General features: G+C 49.6%; 1 protein-coding gene across 2 annotated transcripts in view; it reads left to right on the top strand.

Annotated features, from left to right (window-relative positions):
- The window catches only part of LOC119957430 (NFU1 iron-sulfur cluster scaffold homolog, mitochondrial-like), a 32,362-nt gene extending 13,911 nt beyond the window's left edge, over positions 1-18,451 (top strand). For both annotated transcript variants that reach the window (XM_038785493.1, XM_038785492.1), the window contains exons 4-8: positions 22-88; positions 3,384-3,498; positions 7,362-7,425; positions 15,117-15,291; positions 18,237-18,451. In XM_038785493.1, coding sequence (XP_038641421.1) covers positions 22-88; positions 3,384-3,498; positions 7,362-7,425; positions 15,117-15,291; positions 18,237-18,272 — 457 coding nt within the window. In that variant the 3' untranslated portion in view covers positions 18,273-18,451. The remainder of the gene's footprint in view (positions 1-21; positions 89-3,383; positions 3,499-7,361; positions 7,426-15,116; positions 15,292-18,236) is intronic.
- Positions 18,452-25,658: the final 7,207 nt, after the last annotated feature.

The following is a 25,658-nucleotide window of genomic DNA, read 5'->3' on the forward strand; positions in this document are numbered from 1 at the left end:
TTCTGCTTCTTTGCTCCGCAGACAGCTGTTCCGGATTGACGGGGTGAAAGGAGTTTTCCTCGGGCCTGACTTCATCACCGTCACCAAGGTAAGCCAAAACTGCGCTGCCGCCCTCTCCAAGCGGACGTGACAAAAGCAGGGTGAAGAGCAGCTTTGACTGGAGGGTTTGGAAACCACCCACGGTTCTGACGTCTGAATTCGGAGCATGAGGAGACCACTCGGCCCCTCGAGCCTCCTGTGCTGGTCAGGAAGATCGTAACCCCTCAACTCCACATTCCCGCCTTCCCCCAATCCCTTGTTAGTCACAAATCCATCGAGCCCCGCCTCCGAAATATTCAGCCACTCAATTGACGTAATACATAGTGAGAAACTGGTGGGATTCAGAGGGCGCAGGCTTGAGACAATTGGCGGAAGATCCAGAAATGACCATGTCCCAAAAGCATCCGGCCAGGGTTGTGACCCCCTCTTTCCGATCCGGCCCAGATGAGAAGTTTACCCACGCACCTCCCTCTGGTTTTTCTGGCCATTTTCATCATATTATGGTCGCTCGTTCCCAAGTGGTCTCGCACAACTAGATTGCCATTCATTCGGTTCTCGTCACACAGTCCCCAGTCTCGGATGGTCTGTTGGTTCCTCAACGTATTGGCCCAGAAAACCGTCCTGTATACAATCCAGGAATTCCTCCTCTACGGTATTATAACTAATTTGATTTGCCCAATCTATGTGAAGATTAAAGTCACCCATAATTACAGATGTTCCTTTATCGAATGCGTCTCTAATTTCCTGTGCCACTCCCAAAATCACCTGTTCAGTTTGGGGGTCTATAAACAACACCCACTAACGCTTTTTTGCCCCTTGGTGGTTCTCAGCTCCACCCATACAAATGCAGAGCGAATATCCTTCCTCGCTACTGTGTTAATTTCCTCTTTAACCAGCAATGCAACTCTGCCGCCTTTACCTTTTTTGTCTGGCCTTCCTAAAGACGGAATACTCCTGGATGTTCAATTCCCACCCCTGCTCATCCATTTGGAGACGTCAGCGAAGGAAATCCGTGCTCCCTTTCTTTTTTTTCACCAATCAGTAAAGTTTAAATGCCCAAGTGCGTCAGTGAATCGGGGGGGAAAAAATCCCGATCAAATCCAATTCCAAATTGTAAAAATAATGGGTAGCGACAAATGCGCTCCATTAAACGTTGAAGATGTTGGATAACGTTTCCTAAAATATCTGCTTTACTGCGTGAAATAAATAAATTCTCAAGCCTCAAGAATGAGCCAGCAGATTATGAAGTGGGGCGATATTACCGAAGGATATTGCAGTTATTGCTGCAAAAGTTTTTGTATTTCTACACGGGCCGTTCGACCAGCATCGGAATAGATTTGTAGCAGGTAGTCGAAAATAAAATCAATCCGCTGTGAGAATCGGTCACGATCTCATTGAATGGCAGAGCGGACTCGATGGGCCGAATGGCCTATTCGCCTGAGGGTCTTGATCCCTGTTCCGGCTGCCCCACTCGGAAGTCTGTTGTGTGTTTGTTCCTTTAGGACCTCTGGTCCTTGGGTTATATTACTCCTCTTCCATGGCCTGTTAGACCTCATTCCACCTCGTGGATAGATATTAGCCGACCTGCCAAATGAATTAATTAAGCGGAAACCATTCTAGATTATTAAAAATAGCATATCCAAAATCTCAAGCCAGCTAATTGCCTTCCTGGCCTGATTAGCCATCATCTCCTAGCCCAATAGTAATTATCAGATTCGACCAACGTCAAACCCCATGTAAAATTACTGACCAACAAGAGCTGCTTATCGTCACTCTTGATATTTGCTCTCCATGTGCGATGGAGGAGTGGCAGCTGGCTGAGTCACAGGCATCACTGCTCTACTGTAATAATAATAATAATACTCTTTATTGTTGTCACAAGTAGGCTTACATGGACACTGCAATGAAATTACTGTGAAAATCCCCTAGACGCCATATTCTGGCACCTGTTCGGGTATACAGAGGGAGAATTCAGAATGTCCAATTCACCTGACAAGCACGTCTTTCGGGACGTGGGAGGAAACTGGAGCACCCGGAGGAAACCCACGCAGACACGGGGAGAACGTGCAGACTCCACACAGACAGTGATCCAAGCCCGGAATCGAACCGGGTACCTGCCGCTGTGAAGCAACAGTGCTAACCACTGTGCTACTGTGCCACACAGCAGGGGTTGGTTACCAAGCTGAGGCCTGGAAGAGAGTTACCTGCAAAGTGATCTGCACCAGCAGAACAGGAATAATAGAGAGGAGAGAGATCACGTCTGCGAGGTGTGCGTGAGCCCCCTCACCCTTCACAATCAGAGGCACCAGACAGTGGGAGGAACCCTGTGTTTCTCGTTGGGTAAAGCCGACCCAGCCGGGATCGGGCAGGCTTCCAGCACAGATGAAACATTCTGTTGATGGCCTCTTATGAGTTCCTCAATCCAACGTTGGGGCATCACGGTAGCACAGTGGTTAGCACTGTGCCAGGGTCCCAGGTTTGATTCACCGCTGGGTCACTGTCTGCGGAGTCTGCACAATCTCCCCATCTCTGTGTGGGTTTCCTCCTGGTGCTCCGGTTTCCTACCACAGTCCAAAGACATGCAGGTTAGATGGATTGGCTGCGATAAATTGCTCTCAGTGACCAAAACGATTCGGAGGGGTTATTGGGTTACGGGTGAGGGCTGAAGTGGGTCGGTGCAGACTCGATGGGCTGAATGGCCTCCTTCTGCACTGTATGTTCTATGTTCTCTGTATGTCTCTCTGCAGAGAAACATTACCGTCATGGATAAAATAGATCGATCAGACAAGTGAGATCATGGGAGAAAGTCGACCCATTTCCGATGATTTCCAAAACAATCCAAAGTGGGATGAGGAGGGCGGCACGGTGGCGCAGTGGTTAGCACTGCTGCCTCAGGGCGCCGAGGTCCCAGGTTCGATCCCGGCTCTGGGTCACTGTCTGTGTGGAGTTTGCACATTCTCCCCTTGTTCGTGTGGGCCTCACCCCCACAGCCCAAAGATATGCAGGGTAGGTGGATTGGCCAAGCTAAATTGCCCCTTAATTGGAAAAAATTAATTAAGTACTCTAAATTTTAAAAAAAAGAAACAAAAAAGTGGGATGAGGAGAACATAATATTCGGCAGCAGGTTAGCAAGGTTTGTAATGTCTGACCTATATGGATATCGGGAAGCAGATTCAGCATTTCAAAAGGAATTTGGTTAACGATTTGAAAGCGGAGAATATTATCAGGGAATCTCGTGGTGCTGGGACTAATCGAATAATTCTTTCACAGAGCTGCCACAGGCACGATGGGCAGAATGGCCACTTCCTCTCTCTTTACTCTGATTGTGTTCCATGTGTTCCCAGGCAGATGGCAAAGTGGAGTGGAAGCTGCTCAAGCCGGACGTGTACGCCGCCATCATGGACTTCTTTGCCTCTGGCCTCCCGATACTGACGGACGAAGCTCCACGTTCTGATACAGGTGGGTGCAGGAGCTGGGCGGCGGTGAGGCCTTGTCAGCCCAGCGAGCCTGGGCCGCGGCTCGACCCGAACCCAGAACTCTGCGGCGAGTCAGGCTGCAGCCAAAGTTAAACGCTGCTCCTCGAGTCTCCCTGCCTTCGTGATGCCTTCGATTTTGTCTCCCAAAGCAGACGAATGAGAAAGGCGTAAGGTGGATAGAGATCAGGAGCAGAAACCTTGGCCGCTTGACTCCGCTGATCCTGGGCCTCGATTCAGCGTCACTGCTGCCGTCCCGGTTTGAGATTTTGAGGGCTTGATTTCCGAGCGACCTTGAGCTGCAGGTCCTGCGGTTGTCTGAGGTGAGAGCTTTGGACAGAGTGTGTTTGGACCGCGACTAAGGCCGAATCATGAAACCCTTTGCAGAAGCAGGCCTTCTGAGTTGGTGAATTGTGAATGGAGCTCGCTCTGATGTTCTTACCTGTCTGAGTCAGAAAGCCGGACGTGCAGAGGGAAGTTAGAGGTCACCTCTCAGCTTTCAAGATGTGACACCAGCCCCTGCTGAACCTCACACGGGGCCACATATTTTCATTGGAATTTATCAATAGGATGAGGTGAAGAAATGATGTGGAGATGCCAGCGTTGGACTGGGGTGAGCACAGTAAGAAGTCTTTGCAACACCAGGTTAAAGTCCAACGGGTTTAGTGCAGTGACCAGAATTGCACGCAGTGCTCCAGCCGAGGTCAAACGAGTGTTTTACACAAATCTAGCATAACCTCCCGCCCAGCTCTTTACATAGAATTAGAACATAGAGCACAGCTCCTTCCTCAGGTGAATGAAGAGGTAGGTTCCAGAAACATACATATAGACAAAGTCAAAGATGCCAGACAATGCTTAGAATGTGAGCATTTGCAGGTAATTGAGTCTTTACAGATCCAGAGATGGGGGTAACCCCAGATTAAAGAGGTGTGAATTGTCTCAAGCCAGGACAGTTGATAGGATTTTGCAAGCCCAGATGGTGGGGGGGTAAATGTAATGCGACCTGAATCCCAGGTCCCGGTTGAGGCCGTACTCATGTGTGCGGAACTTGGCTATCAGTTTCTGCTCGGCGATTCTGCATTGTCGCGCGTCCTGAAGGCCGCCTTGGAGAACGCTTACCCGGAGATCAGAGGCTGAATGCCCTTGACTGCTGAAGTGTTCCCCGACTGGAAGGGAACATTCCTGCCTGGTGATTGTCGCGCGATGTCTGTCATTCGTTGTCGCAGCGTCTGCATGGTCTCGCCAATGTACCACGCTTCGGGGCATCCTTTCTTGCAGCGTATGAGGTACACAATGTTGGCCGAGTCGCACGAGTATGTACCGCGTACCTGGTGGGTGGTGTTTTCTCGTGTAATGGTGGTATCCATGTCAATGATCTGGCACGTCTTGCAGAGATTGCCCTGGCAGGGTTGTGCGGTGTCGTGGTCGCTGTTCTGAAGGCTGGGTAGTTTGCTGCAAACAATGGTTTGTTTGAGGTTGCGCGGTTGTTTGAAGGCAAGTATTGGGGTTGTGGGGATGACCTTGGCAAGATGTTCATCTTCATCGATGACGTGTTGAAGGCTGCGAAGAAGATGTCGTCGTTTCTCCGCTCCGGGGGAGTACTGGACGACGAAGGGTACTCTGTCAGTTGTGTCCCGTGTTTGTCTTCTGAGGAGGTCGGTGCGGTTTTTTGCTGTGGCGCGTTGGAACTGTCGATCGATGAGTCGAGCGCCATATCCCGTTCGTACGAGGGCATCTTTCAGCGTCTGTCGATGTCTGTTACGCTCCTCCTCGTCTGAGCAGATGCTATATATATGGACGGCGTGTCCACAGGGGCTGGCTTCTTTAATGAGTTCAGGGTGGAAGCTAGAGAAGTGGAGCATCGTGAGGTTGTCCGTGGGCTTGCGGTAAAGCGAAGTGCTGAGGTGACCGTCCTTGATAGGGATGAGTGTGTCGAAGAATGCAACCGCTTTTGGAGAGTAGCCCATGGTGAGTCTGATGGTGGGATGGAACTTATTGATGTCATCGTGTAGTCGTTTCAGTGATTCTTCGCCATGGGTCCAAAGGAAAAAAATGTCATCAATGTATCTGGTGTATAACGTCGGTTGAAGGTCCTGTGTGATGAGGAGGTCTTGTTCAAACGTGTGAATGAAGATGTTGGCATATTGAGGTGCGAATTTGGTCCCCATGGCTGTTCCGTGCGACTGGATGAAGAACTTGTTGTCGAAGGTGAAGACGTTGTGATCTAGAATGAAGCGGATGAGTTGCAGAATTGCGTCTGGAGATTGGCAGTTGTCGGTGTTGAGGACTGAGGCTGTTGCAGCAATGCCGTCGTCATGGGAGATGCTGGTGTAGAGTGCCGAGACGTCCACTGTGATGAGGAATGTTCCTGGTTCAACTGGTCCATGGGTGCTGAGTTTCTGTCGGAAGTCTGTCGTGTCGCGACAGAAGCTGGGCATTCCTTGTACGATGGGTTTCAAGGTGCACTCGATATAGCCAGAGAGGTGCTCACACAGGGTCCCATTACCTGAAACGATAGGATGGCCTGGTGTATTTTCAGGAGGCAGTAGAGATCTCCAACGCAGGGAGTACATGGGATGAGAGCACGTAGGGTGCTCTGAAGGTCAGGGTCCAAGGTCTTGATCAGTCAACAAGACCTTGATCAGTTCAAAGGAATTAGGAGCAGAAATGGGCAATTCAGCCCCTCGAGCCTGCTCAGCCATTCAATCAGATCATGGCTGATCTCTTCCTGGTCTCAAATCCACCTCCCCACTTGTTCCCCATATCCCTTTAATCCATTTTGTATCAGAAATATATCTATTCTCCTTCTTGAAACCATTTAATGACTCAGATTCTACCGCACTATGGGGCAGCGAGTTCCACAAATTCGCCACCCTCAGCGAGAAGTAGTTCCTCCTCATCTCAGCTCTAAATCCACCGCCTCTCAACCTACATCTGCGACCTCTTGTTCTAGATTGTCCCACCAGGGAGAACATTTAGTCTATGTTTACTTTATCAATTCCATTTAGTATTTTATACACCTCAGTCAGATCCCCTCTCATCCTTCTCAACTCCAGCGAGTATAAGCCCAAACTGTTTAATCTCTCCTCGTACGTCAACCTCTTCTTTCCCGATATCAATCTGGTGAACCTCCTCTGAACTGCCTCCAATGCCACCACATCCTTCCTCAAATAAGACCAGCAAAACTGGACACCATACTCCAGATCTGGTCTCACCAACACCCTATACAATTGCAACAACACCTCTCTACTTTTACACTCCCGTCCTTTTGCAATAAACGCTAACATTCCATTTGCCTTTCTAATTACATGCTGTACCCGCATAGCGACTTTCTACCATTCGTGAACAAAGACGCCCAGATCCCTCTGCCCATATGCATCTTGAATCTATTTTCCATTCAGATAACACTTTGGCTTTCAATTTTTTCCGGCCGTAATTGATAACCTCATTTTCCTACATTAAACTCCATCTACCAAATTTTAGCCCAATCTTCTAGCCGAGCTATCTCCCACCTGTAAAATGTGTCCTTCACTGCCTCCTTTCCCACCTATTTTGGTATCAGTTGAGGTCGGAGTGAGGGTCCTTTTGGAAGCAAAGGGTTCTGACGAAACTGCTCCGACTCTTGTCGCCTCTGGGCCCTCTTGGGAGTCACAGGTGCGGCCACTGGGGTCGAGGGGCAAGTGGGTTGCATGTCCTCTGCTTCGAGCGGTGCTCGGCGACGTCTTCTTGTCAACGATTTTTTAAAATGTAGTGATCGACCCACAAAATGGGAACACGACTCCGCAAATAATGTGTATTCCTCGTAGCGGATTGGCTGATGTTTTTGTTTGCTTCCCCTGTTGTTTCTAGCTCCTTCGGAAGAAGATGATGAAGTTGTCGCCATCATCAAGGAGTTATTGGACACCAGAATCCGGTGAGTCGCAGTGGAGCACTGCAAACACACTTCAAATATTAACGTGTTCGTCTTGATTCCCATGGCAAGAGTAAGTCAACACTAGATGTTGCCATAGCAGGTGCTGGGTGGTGGGCCTTTCTTACAGCAGCCACCAACAAATTGTTTCCTGCTTCAGATGCTGTTTGGGGGTGGGTCCCCTCACTGGACAATTGTCCGTCCATCAGCACCGATACTAATTGATCAAGAGCCATTTGTTTGCAGAGTGGATGTTCAACCGAGCTCCTAGCCTGCAAGTTGAGCTGGGCTGTGTTGTTCGCATGCACTGAGCAGGGAGCTCGCTTGCTACTGCTGTTTTGCATCGCAAGTGTTTGTTCCTGTTGATGTAACCTGCAGGTCACAATCTTCCAGCTCTCGGGGTGACTGGAAGAGCGAAATGTCCTGCCCTCATTGAATTATCACCTTACCCACCGGTTCACACTGATCAAACGGAGATGGGCACTTTGGGGTGCTCTGAAACAGTGAAATGCGCTATCTAAATGCAAGTCTGTCGAGCACTGACATTCCAAAACGTTGACCTGAAGGCTGCTCAGAGAACTGGACCCGCAGTCCTCGGAGTGGAAATGCGCACACCATGAACTTCCCGGGACCTGTGAGTGAGACTCTGCCGTCTCAACCGTTTGTGGTCATCGCCCCAGAAGGTGGCTATCATTCCAAACTGTGCAGTTTCCCACCCCCACCACTTTTTAAAAAAAAAACAAGATAATTCATCATCTGCTTCCCGTCGAGTTTAACTCTGGGCGTATCGTGAACCTGCCGTGAGGCTGCAGACAAACGCACACAAAGGGGCTGGTTTAGCTCACTCGGCTAAATCGCTGGCTTTTAAAGCAGACCAAGCAGGCCAGCAGCACGGTTCGATTCCCGTACCAGCCTCCCCGGACAGGCGCTGGAATGTGGCGACTAGGGGCTTTTCACAGTAACTTCATTGAAGCCTACTCTTGACAATAAGCGATTTTCATTTCATTTTCATTTCATTTCATTCATTTCATTTCATTTCATTTTCATTTCACAAAGGTTCAGCAGACTCGTACCTGCACTGGAGTGCAGAAGAGTAAGAGGCAACTTGATTGAAACACATAGAATCCTGAGGGACATAGAATCCTGAGGGATATTGACCGGGCGGGATGCGGAGAGGATGTTTCCTGCCCCGGGAGAACCTGCGACGAGGGGGGTCACTGATTTTTTTTTTTAAAGACAGGGTCATTTAAAACGGAGATGAAGCAGAATCTTTGTGCTCCGAGGGTGGAGTTCTGTTCCTCGAAGCAGAGACTTTGAATATTTTTAAGGCAGAGTTGGATAGATTCTTGGTCAGCGAGGGGGCGATGGGTTATTGGGGGGGGGGGGGGGGGGGGAGGGGGGGATAGGCAGGATTGAGCCGACTGTCAGATCAACACTGATCTAACGAAACGGCAGAGCAGGCTCGAGAGGCTGATTGACCTAATCCAGCTCCGTGTTCAGTTTGTAAACATGAGTCATATCCTGGTCAGTATCCTGCTTTTATTGTCCTTTCGTTCCTTTTATCAGCTGTATGTGTTTTGCCCTCCCCTCCACCCAGAGTTTAATTGTGACCAAAAGATAAGGTCGGCTGCCACATGCTTCCAGGTTCCCATGCTGCCGACATGGCTGGGGTGAATAGGCTGGATGTGGGAGAAGGGAATGTGGCAGGGGGCTCGGGTGAAGCAGACACTCCGGCTTGATTGAATCTGTTGTGCTGGAAGGAATTTGGTCATGTGCTGTCTCCATTTCTGTTCGTTTTGGTCATTGCCCCTGTTCTGCGTTACCAGCAGGTGGCAACCAAACACCAAGTCCTCCTTCCCTCTCAGCGAATTATATACACTGAGTGGAGTGCCTTTCCTTGGCGTAAAAAAAAAAGAAATCAAATCATTACTTTTCAGATAATTCCAGCTCGAGGGGGGCCTGGCTAGATGTCAAGTGCGGTCTGATCCTTGTTTTGAGTAGTGCCCATGTTTGGATCAAGGTCCTGGATTCAGGAGCTGGAGTCAGTGTATCACATCCGCGAGGCTGGGCGTCAATGGGGAGCACGTTTAGAGAGGTGGTCACACCGCAGCTCGAGGGACTTGAAGAAAAAGGGGAATGGATGACCCACGGGCAGTACAAGAGGAACAGGCAAGTAGTGCAGGCGCCCCCTGGGGTCCTGCTCACAAATCGGTTTTCCATTTCGGAAGCTGGTGAGAGGGCGCTGGTTCCTCCAGGGAGTGCAGGCAGAGCCAAGCTTCTGGCTCCGCAGGCGGTTTGACTGGACAGGAGGGGAGGAAGAAGAAAACAGGGTCGATATAGTGTCAGGGGATTCATTGTTTAGGGGAGCAGACACGTTTTGCTGCGGCCACAGACGTGACCCCAGGATTAGAACATAAGAGCTCGGAGCAGGAGTCGGCCATCTGGCCCCTCGAGCCTGCTCCGCCATTCAATGAGATCATGGCTGATCTTTTTGTGGACTCAGCTCCACTTTCCTGCCCAAACACCAGAACCCTTAATCCCTTGGCTGTTCAAAAATCTTATCTATCTTTGCCTCAAAAACATTCAACGAGGCAGCCTCAACTGCTTCACTGGGCAATTAATTCCACAGATTCACAACCCTTTGGGTGAAGAAGTTCTTCCTCAATTCAGTCCTAAATCTGCTCCCCCTTTGTTTGAGGCTATGCCCCCCAGTTCTAGTTTCACCCCCAGTGGAGACAACCTGCTTCTATCTAATCTATTCCCTTCAATAATTTTGTATGTTTCTTTAAGATCCCCACTCAGTCTTCTAAATTCCAATGAGTGTGGTCCCAGTCTTGGTCTCTTCTCACAAGCCAATCCTCTCAACTCCAGAATCAATCTAGTGAATTTCTTCCACACCCACTCCAGTGCCAGTACCTCCTTTCTCAAGCAAGGCAATCAAAACTGTGCACAGTACTCCAGGTGTGGCCTCCGATACAGCTGCAACATGACCTCCCTGTTTTTAAACTCCATCCCTGTTGCATTGAAGGACAAAGTTCCATTTGCCTTCTGAATTACCGGCTGCACCTGCAAACCAACGTTTTGTACACAAGAACACCCAGATCCCTCTGCACAGCAGCATGCTGAAATTTTTTACCATTTAAACAATAGTCCGTTTTGCTGTTTTTTTCCTCCCAAAATGGATGACCTTACATTTACCAACATTCAATTCCATCTGCCAGACCCTTGCCCGCTCACTTAAACTACCCGTCCCTCTCTGCAGACTTTCAGTGTCCTCTACACACTTTGCTCTACCACTCATCTTGGTGTCATCTGTGAACTTTGACACGTTTACACTTGATCCAACTCCAAGTCATCTTTTTAAATTGGAAACAATTGTGGTCACAACACTGACCCCTGAGGCACACCATTAGCCACTGATTGCCAACTAGAAAAACACCCATTTATCTCCACTGTTTGCTTTCTGTTAGTTAACCAATTCTCAATCATGTGAATACATTACCCGTAACGCTGTACACCTTTACCTCATGCAGCAGCCTTTGGTGGCACCTTGTTGAATGCCTTCTGGAAATCCAGACAGACCAGAATGATGGTGTGTTGCCTCTCTGGTGCCAGAATCAGGGATGTCACTGAGCGTCTGCGGGGCATCAGAAGAGGCAGAGTGACAATTACACATCCTCGTGTAAGATTCTCTTCAGGTTAACATGCAGGTTCAGTCGGCTGTTAGGAAGGCAAATGCAATGTTTTTTAAAATAAATTTAGAGTACCCAATTCATTTTTTACAATTAAGGGGCAAATTAGCATGGCCACTTAACCTGCACATCTTTGGGTTGTGGGGCCGAAACCCACACAAACACGGGGAGAATGGGCAAATTCCACACGGACAATGACCCAGAGCCGGGATCGAACCTGGGACCTTGGTGCCGTGAGGCTGCAGGGCTAACTCACTGCGCCACCGTGCTGCCACTAAATGCAATGTTAGCATTCATGTCGAGAGGGCCAGATATGTAATTCTGAGGCTGTATAAGGCAGACCCCATTTGAAGTATTGTGAGCAGTTTTGGGCCCTGTATCTAAGGAAGGATGTGCTAACCTTGGAAAGGGTCCAGATGAGGTTCACAAGAATGATCCCTGGAATGAACAGTTTGTCATATGAGGACTCTGGGTCTGTACTCTTTCTTATTGAAACTTAAAGGATACTGCGAGACCTGGATAGAGTGGACGTGGAGAGGATGTTTCCCCTTGTAGGAAAAACTAGAACCAGAGGGCACCATCTCAGACTAAAGGGACGATCCTTTAAAACGGAGATGAGGAGGAATTTCTTCAGCCAGAGGGTGGTGAATCTATGGAACTCTTTGCCGCAGAAGGCTGTGGAGGCCAAATCACTGAGTGTGTTTAAGACAGAGGTAGATAGCTTCTTGATTAATAAGGGGATCAGTGATTATGGGGAGAAAGCAGGAGAATGGGGATGAGAAAAATATCAGCCATGATTGAATGACGGAGCAAACTCAATGGGCCGAGTGGCCTAATTCTGCTTCTGGTCTTATAGGTATAAAGGGAGCAAATCTAGAGAGGCCCTTGTGGAGTATAGCAAGTGCAGCTTTGAGCAAAGAGGGTGCATGTAAAGCACTGATGGCCAAGATTAGGGAAAATCCCAAGATAGTCTTTCAGTATATTAAGGGGAAGAGGATAACCAGGGACAGAGTCAGGATCACGGGAGCAATCTGAACATGGAGCAGACGGACGTTGGCCGGGTGTTGAATGTGTCCTGCACACCTGTCTTCACTTTGAAATGAAAAAAAAATGAAATGAAAATCGCTTATTGTCACGAGTAGGCTTCAATGAAGCTACTGTGAAAAGCCCCTAGTCGCCACATTCCGGCGCCTGTCCGGGGAGGCTGGTACGGGAATCGAACCGTGCTGCTGGCCTGCTTGGTCTGCTTTAAAAGCCAGCGATTTAGCTTGGTGAGCTAAACCAGCCCCTTTGTAAGAGGAGGGTGGGTACAGAATTCAGACAGAGGGACTGTGAGGTTATTGAGCAGTTTGACACAGGAAGTGAGGAGGTACTCGAGGTTTTGCTGGGCTTACAAATGGACAAATCCCCAGGGCTGGATGAGTGGTGTCCCAGGAAGCTGTGGGAGGCAAATACAGGGGCTCTGACCCAGATTTTTAATTGCTCTCTGGCCACAGGGGACTGGAGGACAGTTAAGAAGGGTGGTAAAGATAAGCCAGGGGAGAACAGACCAGTGAATCTCACGTCCGTGATCGGAAATAGAACATAGAACAGTACAGCACAGAACAGGCCCTTCGGCCCTCGATGTTGTGCCGAGCAATGATCACCCTACTCAAACCCACGTATCCACCCTATACCCGTAACCCAACAACCCCCCCTTAACCTTACTTTTTAGGACACTACGGGCAATTTAGCATGGCCAATCCACCTAACCCGCACATCTTTGGACTGTGGGAGGAAACCGGAGCACCCGGAGGAAACCCACGCACACACGGGGAGGACGTGCAGACTCCGCACAGACAGTGACCCAGCCGGGAATCGAACCTGGGACCCTGGAGCTGTGAAGCATTGATGCTAACCACCATGCTACCCTGCTGCCCCTAATCTATTGGGGGAAGTTCTGAAGGACAGAATGAATCTCGACTTGGAGAGGCACGGTTTGATCAGGGACAGTCAGTGTGGGTTCGGAGGGAGGGCATGCCCAACAAATTGAATTGAGCTTTTTGAGGTGACTAGGTGGACGGATGAAGGTAGTGAAGTTGATGTCGTTTATATGGATTTCAGCCAAGTCTCGGACAAGGTTCCACATGGGAGACGGATAAAGAAGGCTTAAGAGAACATGGGGTGCAGGAGAATGTGGCAAGTTGGATCCAGAACTGAGACAGAGCTGGTAGAAAGATGTTTGTGTGACTGGAGGCCGGCGTCCAGTGGTGGACCACAGGGATCAGTGCTGGGTCCCTTACGGTTTCTGATAGATATAAATAATATAATGGGGGAGGGGGCGGTAATAAGTAAGTGGTAATAAGTAAGTTTGCAGACGTCACAATGTGGTTGACAGTGAAGAAGGTGGTCTTGGGTAACAGAAGGGTATAGATGGATTGGTCAAATGGGCAGATCAGTGGCAGATGGAATTTAACCCTGAAAGGTGTGAGGTGATGCACTCTGGAAGGAGTAACGCGACAAGGGAGTACTCAATGAATGGCAGGACACGAGGAAGCTCAGAGGAACAGAGCGATCTTGGGGTACTTGTCCACAGATTCCTGAGGGTGACAGGGACAGGTTAATAGGGTAGTTGAGGCAAGCGGGACACTTGCCTTTATCAGACGTGGCATAGATTGTAAGAGCAGGGAGGTCATGTTGGAGTTGCACAGGACTTTTGGTGAGGCCACAGCTGGAGTACGGTGTTCAGTTCTGATCACCGCGTCACAGGAAGGTTGTGATTGCAATGGAGGGGGTGCAGAGGAGATTCCCCAGGATGTTGTCTGGGATGGAGCATTTTAGCTGTGAAGAGAGGTTGGATGAGCTCGGGTTGTTTTCTTGGAGCAGTGATGGCTGAGAGGGGACCAGATTGAGGTGGATAAGATTATGAGGGGCATGGACAGGGTGGAGAGGGAGCAGCTATTCCCCTTAGTTGAAGGGTCAATAACAAAGGGGCATCATTATCCGGTGAAAGGCAGGAGGTTGAGAGGGAATTTGAGGGGAAACAAATCACCCAGAGTTTGGTGATTATTTGAATGCACTGCCTGGGAGGGTAGTTGAGACAGGAAACGACACCATCTTTAAAAAGAACTTTTAAACATTTGAAATGCCAAAACATTCAAGGCTATGGGCCAAGTGTAGGGAAGTGGGATGGGTGTAGATTTAGAGTAGATTTTTTTGTCTGTGCAGGCTTGATGGGCCGAAGGGCCTTTTCTATGCTGTATGATTCTGTGAATGTGTAACTAAGTTTTTAATTTAAATTTATACTTGGAACTTGTTCCCCCTTTCATTTTGCTACTTTTTTGTGAACTTGGTACCAATAATTCTGGAGGGTCTACTTGCAAAAAGCTCTGTTTCGGGGGGGGGGGGGGGGGGGGGGGGGTTGTACATTTTTATTGAGGTTTTACAACCCTTGAAGTGAAGAGATGGGTTACGAAGGGGTTAACAGTTTAATGATTTTGGTAGTGGGGGGGGAACGCCAAGTGGAAAAACCTCCTGTGCCTTGTAGCAAGAGTCCAGTGAGTTTAAAATGCGGTTTCCGGTGTCTCGGCGAGAGATATCATCTGGGGGAAAAGCATTGGTTGGAAGAGATCCATTTGCAACTGGGCCAGTCTGAGCGAAAAGCTTTGGCATTCAGGTAGTGGCAAATCTCCACTTTTTTGTGTGCGCGTGTAAGGAATAAAATAAATAATGCGAGTTTGAATGCTTTGCTGGTATTTGCAATTTATTTTTTGACTGGTGTAATGTAGTTTATTATTCCTTGGTTAATATATGTTTTATTCTTTACTTTCAAAGTTAATCACTTAGCTCCTGTGAATTTGTTCGGTAACTTTCCTCTACTGTTTTAAAAAAAAAATTAAAGTTAGGATCCACCCAGCCAAGTTTCACCCGAGGATCTGACTGGTGATAACCTGCGCTGGGAATATGAGACCTGAAACATGTTAACCATGATTTCTCTGCCCAACGGCACCCCTGGGCGGACAGGCCCACAGTTCAAGAGGACGGAGGTGATGTGATTTACAAAGGGTTTGAAGATGGGATTGTCAAGTTGATGCTGCAGGGTTCGTGCACGAGCTGCCCCAGCTCTATCGTCACTTTGAAGAGCGGAATTCAGAACATGCTGCAGTTCTACGTCCCAGAGGTGGAAGGCGTTGTTCAGGTAAAGGCATTTAAAGAGGTGCATGCATGTTCACTGGGTGACATCACTCCCCAGCTTGCACTCTATGTTTGGGCAGCTAGTGAGTGGGCAATGTAACCTTCTGAAAATTAACCTGTACGTGGCGAAGGTTTCAGAACATCAGAAATAGGAACAGGAAAAGACTCCTCATGCCCGCTCCACCGTGCAGTAATATGATGGCCTAGCGTCTTCCTCAAAACCCACTTCACCACAACCCTCGACTCCCCAAGTGTCTATCAATCTCGATCTTAAATATACTCAGCCACTGAACATCCACAGCCCACTGGGATCAATAATCATAAAATTCACCACCCTCTGAGTGAAGAAATCTCCCCACGTCTCAGTCCAAAATGCCTGATACCGTGGCCCTCGAGTTGTCGGCTCGCACCCTCGCTGCATCTGCAGCCAGGATCACTGGGATAGACACCAGCGAGTGCTTCTCTTGGTGTGTCAATCGTGTGTCGGCAACTGAAAGGGAGAGTAAATTATCAATAGATCAGCTCGGACGATTCAGAGCTGGTTAATCAATGGGGGTCGACAGAGCTCTTTTGTGGCTTCCACTGAGGGAAGTCCAACATTAATTGACCTCCAACAAAGAGAGGCTTGTGCAAGAAAAAGGAACGAGTTTATATCGCGTCTCACCCCATTTCTGCAACACTCTGTACATAATTAATTCCTTTGGAGTCTAGCCAGTGGCTTGTGTAGCTACCCGGAAATACTTTGAGACATTACCTCTGTTAAAATTCTTTGCAGAGGCCACAGTTTGGCTGCCCAATTAACTTTTGAAAGTTCCCTCCTGACCATGGTGGTGTTGGGTTGAGCACTGGGGTTAGCGTGTGGTTTGGAGATCAAATTGTGGAGGATTAATTTGTGCTTCGGGATTGCAGGCAAGGTCAGGGCACCAAAGTCAAGGGTCATAGGGTTTACAGCATGGAAAGAGGCCCTTCAGCCCATCATGTCTGTGCTAGCCAGCAAACGCCTATCTACTTTCATCCCATTTTTCAGCACTTGGCCCGTGGTCTTGTCGGCTATTTCAGGTGCTCATCCAAATACTTCATAAATGTTGTGAGGGTTCCCGCCAGTCCCACTCTTTCAGGCAGCGAGGCCCAGATTCCAACCACCCTCTGGGTGAAAAGGCAACGTTCCCTCTTGCCTCTCACCTTAAATCTGTCCCCCTGGCTTATGACCCCTCTCCCAAGGGGAATATATCCTCCCTATCTATGCCCTTTCATAATTTTATACACCTCAATCACGTCTCCCCTCCGCTTTCTCTGCTCCAAGGAAAACAGTCCCAGCCTTTCCTCTTGGTAGCTGAAACGCTCCAGCCCAGGTAATGTCCTGGCGAATCTCCTCTGCACCCTGTATCCAAGCTTTCCGGTCACGCCCGTCCCCAGGTCAATGGAAGTTTAAATGGACACCAAATGGATGTCCTGGATTCCCATAGCGGGCGATCTCCGGAATATTTACCCCTGAATGTTGGGACAGGATCCCATGCCACCGTTTGAAGACGAATAGTAGAGTTATCTCCCATGTCCTGGCCAGCATGTCTCCCTCGAGCAGTGCCACCACAGCAGATAATCTGGTGTTTCATGTTGCTGTTTGTGGGAGCTTTCTGTGCGCAGACCGGCCTCCCTATTTCCAGATATTTGCAGCAGTGGCAACAATCCAGGTTACCTTTTTGGTCCCCGCGGGAATGATTGGCCGCTTCTCAGTGTGGTCGCTGGTCCGTGGGAAAGGCAGCAGCCAATTTGCGCACAGCAAGCTCCCACCAACAACGTTGCGGGAATGACGAGATCATCTGTTCCCTTGAGGGAGTCGTGAGAGCTCCACCATTACACCAAAATAAACCAGGAAAATGCCGGAGTCATTCTGCAGGTCGGGCGGTACCTGCAAAGAGAGATCGTATCCCGCCTGCAATAACTTCCAGAATTGGCTCCACCAGTTCACTTTTATCCCAACTATAAACAACTGTTGAAAGAGTGCTTTAAAACGGTGGTTCTGGACGGCAGGGTGGCGCAGTGGTTAGCACTGCTGCCTTGGCGCCGAGGACCTGGCTCTGGGTCACTGTCCGTGTGGAGTTTGCACGTTCTCCCCCTGAATGCGTGGGTTTTGCCCCCACAACCCAAAATGTGCTGGGTCGGTGCATTGGCCCCGCTAAATTGCCCCTTCATTGGAAAAGTAAAGAATTGGGTACTCTAAATTAGAAACAAAAATGGTATTTCCAGGGGCAGCAGGATAGCATGGTGGTTTGCATAAATGCTTCACAGCTCCAGGGTCCCAGGTTCGATTCCCGGCTGGGTCACTGTCTGTGTGGAGTCTGCACGTCCTCCCCCTGTGTGCGTGGGTTTCCTCCGGGTGCTCCGGTTTCCTCCCACAGTCCAAAGATGTAGGTGGATTGGCCATGCTAAATTGCCCGTAGTGTCCTAATAAAAGTAAGGTTAAGGGGGGGGTTGTTGGGTTACTGGTATAGGGTGGATACGTGGGTTTGAGTAGGGTGATCATGGCTCGGCACAACATTGAGGGCCGAAGGGCCTGTTCTGTGCTGTACTGTTCTATGTTCTATGTTTCATACTCGGCTCCGGAGTCCGGCTGCTGGGACGAATCCCAACACGTCCTAGTGAATTCCCAAATTCTTCCCTGCTGTGACTGGTGGGTCACATGACCCCCCCCCCCCCCCCCCCCCCCCCCCCCTCCTCTCCCACAGAAAATGTCCCTTCGAGGGGCTAGCTTACCCATGGGCTCGAGGACCTTTTCACAGAGCTGCAACAATCTTCCTCCAACCAGGGGAAGTGGAGTTACTCTCTTTCCAATCTGAGCCTCCTTCAGTCTGAACAGAGCTTGATGATAGAACCTTCTCCCAAAACAAAACAGTAAAGTCTCACGGCCAAGGAAACCGCGTGTTTGATTCCTGCGTATTGTGTTGCCAGGTGACAGAGGAGGAACAAGAAGCTGACAGCACCTGAACGGTCCCTGGCCACACCAGCTGCTGGACGGGTCATTCAACCATTGCACTCCAACCAAGAACCTGCCTATTGATCAGCAACTCCTTGTGCACATTAACTATTATTGGCACCTGTCATTTGTTGTAAAGTAAAACTGTGTCCTAATATATTTTGCAATAAAGAATTAAAGCTTCAGTTTTTCGGTTGGTTTTAGTTGTGTTCTTTGACGGCGAGACAAGCTCTGTGTCAGGACGGTTATGTCTCGGTGCTGTTTGACTCTGGTCAGTTTTTTCCACCCAGTTTTCTGCCCTGCCTTCCCACCCTTCTTGGTGTCATGATCCCCCGGCATCTCTTTACTAAGGTTTAGGTTTGCACAGTCAGCTTTGAGGTCCAGGTGGCAGTGGGTCTTACCCCTACCCTCTTGGCCAGAAGCTGTGGGTTCCGATGCCACTCCAGTGCGAATGTTTAATCGGTGCTGCAATAGTTGGTCATCAGACACTTTGGGAAGCAGTGAGGAGTCACTTTAAGAGAATGTAAACCAGTTCATTCTGGGAGGGTCTGGGTCTTGGCTTTCCCAGCTTGGGAGTCCGAAGCTCGCTCGCAGGCTTCGTTCCGTCTTCCTCGGCAGACAATTATTGGAATTAACACCCAGAACTTGATAGCTGACCCTTGCAACACTTGCCACTGCGGGCGGTGAGAGAGGCAGAGCTGATAACCCTCCTTCAAAATAGTTCCCAGCTCATTCAATTGAGAAATGACAACAATCAGAAAGTTTTTCTTTTTATAAAGTTGCAGTGCCCTGTTCTTTTATTTTTTGCCAATTAAGGGGCAATTAAGCGTGGGCAATCCACCTAACCTGCACATCTTTGTGGTGAGACCCAAAATAAGGAATTGTCAAAGCAGGAAGAAGTCTTCGCTGTCCTTTTTGACTCTGCAATGCTTGCTCACATGCCGTAGGAACTGGAGCTGAACTTGCTTTGTTTGTAGAAATCACGTGATAAACATGACCCAGCCCATCTGACGGGTGGTTCCTGCTATTTACCACACACCACAGAGTTAGGCGATTGTTCTGGGGGAGAGTAACTAGTTCTGTATTTATTTTTTAATATTCACGATGCCCTGACCCAGCTCCACATGGGCGCACAGATGAATTGTCAGGTTCAATTCCCGGCATGGGTCACTGTCTGTGCGGAGTCTGCACGTTCTCCCCGTGTCTGCGTGGGTTTCCTCCGGGTGCTCCGGTTTCCTCCCACAAGTCCCGAAAGACGTGCTGTTTTTTTTAAAATTTAGAGTACCCAATTATTTTTTCCAATGAAGGGGCAATTTAGCGTTGTCAATCCACCTACCTTGCACATCTTTGGACTGTGGGGGTGAAACCCACGCAGACACGGGGAGAATGTGAGAACTCCACACGGACAGTGACCCAGGGCCGGGATTCGAACCTGGATCCTCCGCGTCGTAGGCAGCAATGCTAACCACTGTGCCACCGTGCTGCCCGAAGACATGCTGTTAGGTAATTTGGACATTCTGAATTCTCCCTCCGTGTACCCGAACAGACACCGGAATGTGGCAACTAGGGGATTTTCCCAGTAATATCATTGCAGTGTTAATGTAAGCCAACTTGTGACACTAATAAAGATTATTATTATTATTAATATGGGTTTCTGTGATAATCAACAGTGGTCACCATTAGACTTTGAAATCCAGATTTCTTTAAGAAATTGATTCCAAGGGCAGCACAGTGGCGCAGTGGTTAGCACTGCTGCCTCACAGCGCCGAGGTCCCAGGTTCGATCCCGGCTCTGGGTCACTATCCGTGTGGAGTTTGCACATTCTCCCCGTGTTTGCGTGGGTTTCGCCCCCCCAAAACCCAAAAGATGTGCAAGGGGAGGTGGATTGGCCAGGCTAAATTGGAAAAAATTAATTGGGCACTCGAAAAAAATTTTTTTTAAATGTCTACGGTGGTGGGATTGGAACCCAGGTCACCAGAACATTACCCTGGGTCTCTGAATTACTGGTCCAGTGACTTAGACTAAGAGGTAGCAAATTTACAACAGACTTGAGGAGAAACTACTTCTCCCAAAGGGTTGTGAATCAGTGGAATTCGCTACCCCAGAGTGCGGTGGATGCTGGGACAGAGTAAATTTAAGGAGGAGTCAGATTTTTAATTGGTTATGGAGAATGGGCGGGACGCTGGTGTTGAGGCCAGGATGGGATCAGCCACGATCACATTGAGGGTGTTATGCTCGGGAGGCTAAATTGCCTCCTCCCGCTCCTAGGTCATGTGTTCTAGGCAGGAGTTGCTCTGGCTGATTTTGCAATCCAGCTCTTGGCCTGCCGCATTGTAGGTAGCAGATGAGGAACATGTCAGCCAGGGGCAGCACGGTAGCATGGTGGTTAGCATAAATGCTTCACAGCTCCAGGGTCCCAGGTTCGATTCCCGGCTGGGTCACTGTCTGTGCGGAGTCTGCACGTCCTCCCCGTGTGTGCGTGGGTTTCCTCCGGGTGCTCCAGTTTCCTCCCACAGTCCAAAGATGTGCGGGTTAGGTGGATTGGCCATGCTAAATTGCCCGTAGTGTCCTAAAAAGTAAGGTTCAAGGGGGAGGGGGTTACGGGTATAGGGTGGATACGTGGGTTTGAGTAGGGTGATCGTTGCTCGGCACAACATCGAGGGCCGAAGGGCCTGTTCTGTGCTGTACTGTTCTATGTTCTATGATAGAATGGTGGAGCAGACTCGATGGGCCAAATGGCCTAATTCTGCTCCTCTACCACTGCCTCCCCCTGTTCAGCCAGGTTTATTCACGCTGGAAGTTGGGAGACCGCCCAGAGAAGAGGTGAATCGAGTTAATGTTCCAGGCACCTGGACCAGACATCCGGCCAGCAGGAGGTGTATACAACTTACACCCTCCCATTCGGACACCCAGCTTTTATCACGGCTGACCAGCATCCAACAGAGTGTCCTGTCTCTTGTCAGAACAAAAAACTTCAGAATCCAAATGGCCTCCTCCCACACTGCAACCATGAAATCTGGTTGAGGTGATTGGTTGAAGTGCCACCCCAAATTTGACGTCAGCAGGGTAGCATGGTGGTTAGCATAAATGCTTCACAGCTCCAGGGTCCCAGGTTCGATTCCCGGCTGGGTCACTGTCTGTGCGGAGTCTGCACGTCCTCCCCCTGTGTGCGTGGGTTTCCTCCGGGTGCTCCGGTTTCCTCCCACAGTCCAAAGATGTGCAGGTTAGGTGGATTGGCCATGCTAAATTGCCCGTAGTGTCCTAATAAAAGTAAGGTTAAGGGGGGGGGTTGTTGGGTTACGGGTATAGGGGTGGATACGTGGGTTTGAGTAGGGTGATCATGGCTCGGCACAACATTGAGGGCCGAAGGGCCTGTTCTGTGCTGTACTGTTCTATGTTCTAGTACTTCATCATTGCTGTTGTGCGGTCAGGAGAGACCTGGCTTCTGGGAACGAGATTGGCAGGCATGTCCCTTGTTGTATCTGTTCAATTCCGATACTTTTGGCCAGTTTACTCAAAGGTCTTACCGAGGCGTCTTTTAATAGCGAGGAGAACAAAGGACAAACATGAGGATAAATTCAACAATCTGTGTTAAATACACATTTAACCCGTAAAATAACCCAAAATATGTAATACGAGAAACACCCAAGATTCAGTGATTGAGATGTGAGTGTCCGATTCTCGAGTCCCTCTGGTCCGCCGTCACGAAGGTGAGTCTCACTGGCAGCTCCTTCCTTCTCTCTCGGATGTCTCGATGGCCTCGGCTTGGAGCCTTCGCTGCTGATGTGCCGCGGGAGCCTGTTTTTATAACCCCCTCCCTTCACGGCCTTTTGCCATTTCCTCTGGCTTGCTGCCAACGAGGCCTCGTGACGGGACCTCAGCACCCAGTGGTCGGGTTGACGGGGATACGTGAGCCCGCCCCAGGTGTCCCTCCCTGGTGGTGTGGGCTGCACATAACCTATCCCCATAGTAGGGGTAACGGCAGAAACACTGGGTGCCCAAGAGTCTGGCTCGATCCCGTCTGTGGACAATAGACCGCTGCATGTCAATAGGGTGCCATGATCTCTTGATGGACGATTGACAGTCCAGGACCGAACATGCCCAGGCAGCCTGTCTGAGTTTGTACATTCAAACTTGGCCAAGTCCGAATTCCCAGCAGGCCATTGGCTACAGCCGACTGTAGTTTTGACAAAGCATTGACAAAGAGTCACTCAGACTCGAAACCTCAGCTCCCCTTCTCTCTCCACAGATGTTGTCAAGCCTGCTGAGATTGTCTGGTATTTTCTGGTTTTGTTTCAGATTGAAGCACCTGCAGTAATTGGCCTTTATCTGACTGCAGTTTAAAGTGTCCAATTCTTTGATTTAGGATGTGCAATTTTAATCAGGTTCAAAACAAGGCCTAATAGGTTACCACACCCTACCCCTGTCTTTTTGCATCTATATCTACCCTGGCCACCTCTATCCCCTTCTTCGAATATTTTTTCTCGGCTCCTCCTCGATACATCTTTCCCATTCACTTCAACTTAGCGAGTTGCACATTCTAACAATAATGATAATCTGTATTGTCACGAGTAGGCTTACATTAACACTGCAATTAAGTTACTGCGAAAAGCCCCTAGTCGCCACACTCTGGCGCCTGTTCAGGTACACAGATGGAGAATTGAGAATGTCCAATTCACCTAACAGCACGTCTTTCGGGGCTTGCGGGAGGAAACCGGAGCACCCGGAGGGAACCCACTCAGACACGGGGGAGAACGTGCAGACTCCGCACAGGAGGTGACCCAAGCCAGGAATCGAACCTGGGACCCTGGAGCTGTGAAGCAACTGTGCTAACCACTGTGCTGCCCACCCTCTTGACACCCTCTTTAATATCAGAAGACGACCAGACCTGCACGTAGTGCGATCGGCATGGCTGAAGGTTCAATGCAGGTTTACTGCAACATCCAAATGGAATGTAACATAACTAAAGCAGTCTTCTCACGCTCGTGACCCGAGTGGCTAGGTGCTTGAATGGATCTAATGTTTACAAATTGCGACAGGTCAAACCAGACATCCGTCTCCACTTCTCAAAGTGGAGCCAATTTTGCGAAGCAGGTGAAATTATAAGAGCAGGTGCATGGTGGTGGTGGCATCCGTCATAAAGGAGTGTTTGGGAACTCTGAGATTCACACTTGGAATTTTGCCCCCCATGACAATGAGGGGTTCAGTGTTTTATTGTTGAATCTGCCTGTGAGTTCTCAACCGCTGCTGGCACGAAGGAGTGAATTAAAAAGCTGCAAGCATTGGATGGTAGGTTTGGGGGAGGTAAATGGAACTTTTTTATTTTTTTCTCCTCACGGGCTGTTTAGCACAATGCTAAATTGCTGGCTTTGAAAGCAGACCAAGCAAGCCAGCAGCACGGTTTGATTCCCGTAACAGCCTCCCCGAACAGGCGCCAGAATGTGGCGACTAGGGGCTTTTCACAGTAACTTCATTTGAAGCCTACTCGTGACAATAAGCGATTTTCATTTCATTTCTTTCACGGTACAAAGAACTAAGTGGTCGAAGTAAGGCGAGGTAAGGCTGGCAGAAGCCTCCCCCATCACGTCACCTGGGATTTGAACCTGTGTTGCCAGGGCATTTGTCTGGCCCTTCGGCTGACCAGTTCAATGCCATCCCCGCTTTGCCACCATCAGAGAGTGCTTCAGATCTGGAAAGTGCTGGTGGAGGCACCAAGGGGGAATTGGATTGCCTGGAAAAAGAGGAATGCGCAGGGTGGTGGGGAGAAAGCCGGGGAACGTCACGGGATGAGGTTGCTCATTGCAAATTGCTCATTTGCCGATCCAGGGCAGACATGAAATGAAAATGAAAATTGAAAATCGTTTATTGTCACGAGTAGGCTTCAATGAAGTTACTGTGAAAAGCCCCTAGTCGCCACATTCCGGCGCCTGTTCGGGGAGGTTGGTACGGGAATCGAACCGTGCTGCTGGCCAGCCGTGGTCTGCTTTAAAAGCCAGCGATTTAGCCCACTGTGCTAAATCACGATAGGCCAAATGGTCTCCTTGTACGCTCCAATGATTCTGTGATTGCGCATCAGTGGACGAAGGGTAAAGAAACGTGGGAGCAGGTGACATGAATGTGCGTTGAACTGTTTGTTTGTGTGGGTGGGTGGCAGAGGAGGTAAAACCTGATGAATCACTGGGGGTGGGACTGCCCATTTCAATGTTGGAGCATCCAGGTGTTTCCACGATCTATCAGGGGAAAGCATCGCAATCGAACAGGAGTTGTGAGAATTTAATTCACAGGTAGTTTCTCAATGTTCACGTCGCTGCTTTTTGTCCTCTGTTGGACAAAACCAGTTTTGCAGCTGGAGAATTTCCTCGGCTGACCCAAGCTCTGCTTGCGTCCAGTGCTGCACCTGTACCCCTCTCACGTACCTGAAACAACCGACTGCCCCAGGGTGCTGCAAACCTCACACTGAGGAGGCATTGGGGCACACGGACAGAAGGTTGGCCAAAGACCTTTGAGAGGGCGTCGAGGAGGAACAAGACATTCGCTGTCCACCTGAATGAATTTTGCAAATGGTAGAATGCCCAGGAGGAGGGCTCAAGGTGTTGGCCCGTCCCTGCAAACAGGCGCCAGAATGCGGTGACTGGGGGATTTTCACAGTAACGTCATTGCGGTGTTAACACAAGCCCACTTGTGGGCAGCATGGGTAGCACAAATGGATAGCACTGTGGCTTCACAGCGGCAGGGTCCCAGGTTCGATTCCCCGCTGGGTGATTGTCTGTGCGGAGTCTGCACGTTCGCCCCATGTCTGCGTGGGTTTCCTCCGGGTGCTCCGGTTTCCTCCCACAGTCCAAAGACGTGCAGGTTAGGTGGATTGGCCGTGATAAATTGCTCCTTAGTGTCCAAAAAGGTTAGAAGGGGTTATTGGGTTACGGGGATAGGGTGGAAGGGAGGGCTTAAGTGGGTTGGTGAAGCCTCGATGGGCCGAATGGTCTCCTTTCGAACTGTATGTTCTACTTGTGACGCTGATAAAGATTATTATTGTTCCTGTTGGAGAGAACGACCCAGATCAGCCTTGCTCTTGCCTCAAGTGCCGATTCAATTCTCTCTGCCTTCCTCTCCAAGCATTGCAGCATTGAGCCTGCTTCTTCCAGTCCTCCAGGAAGTTGGGGAGAGGCAGGGCTGCATTCTTGCTCAGTGAGCAAGTGAATTCCCCAGTGCACAAGTGATTTATTTTGTCATTGAGCAGAGGTCTGACCGGTGAACTCGTCCTTTGGAGGGTGGGTGGGGAGAGAGGGGCCGGGGGGGGGGGGGGGGGGGGTGTCGCGGGGGGCGGAAAGAGAGTAAGATGCATCTTTGCAAAGCTGAGCAGACAGCTTGCAGGATCTCTCCAGGCAGATCCTGCTGCT

The sequence above is a fragment of the Scyliorhinus canicula genome, chromosome 26, assembly GCF_902713615.1.
Source record: "Scyliorhinus canicula chromosome 26, sScyCan1.1, whole genome shotgun sequence".
Taxonomy (NCBI): domain Eukaryota; kingdom Metazoa; phylum Chordata; class Chondrichthyes; order Carcharhiniformes; family Scyliorhinidae; genus Scyliorhinus; species Scyliorhinus canicula.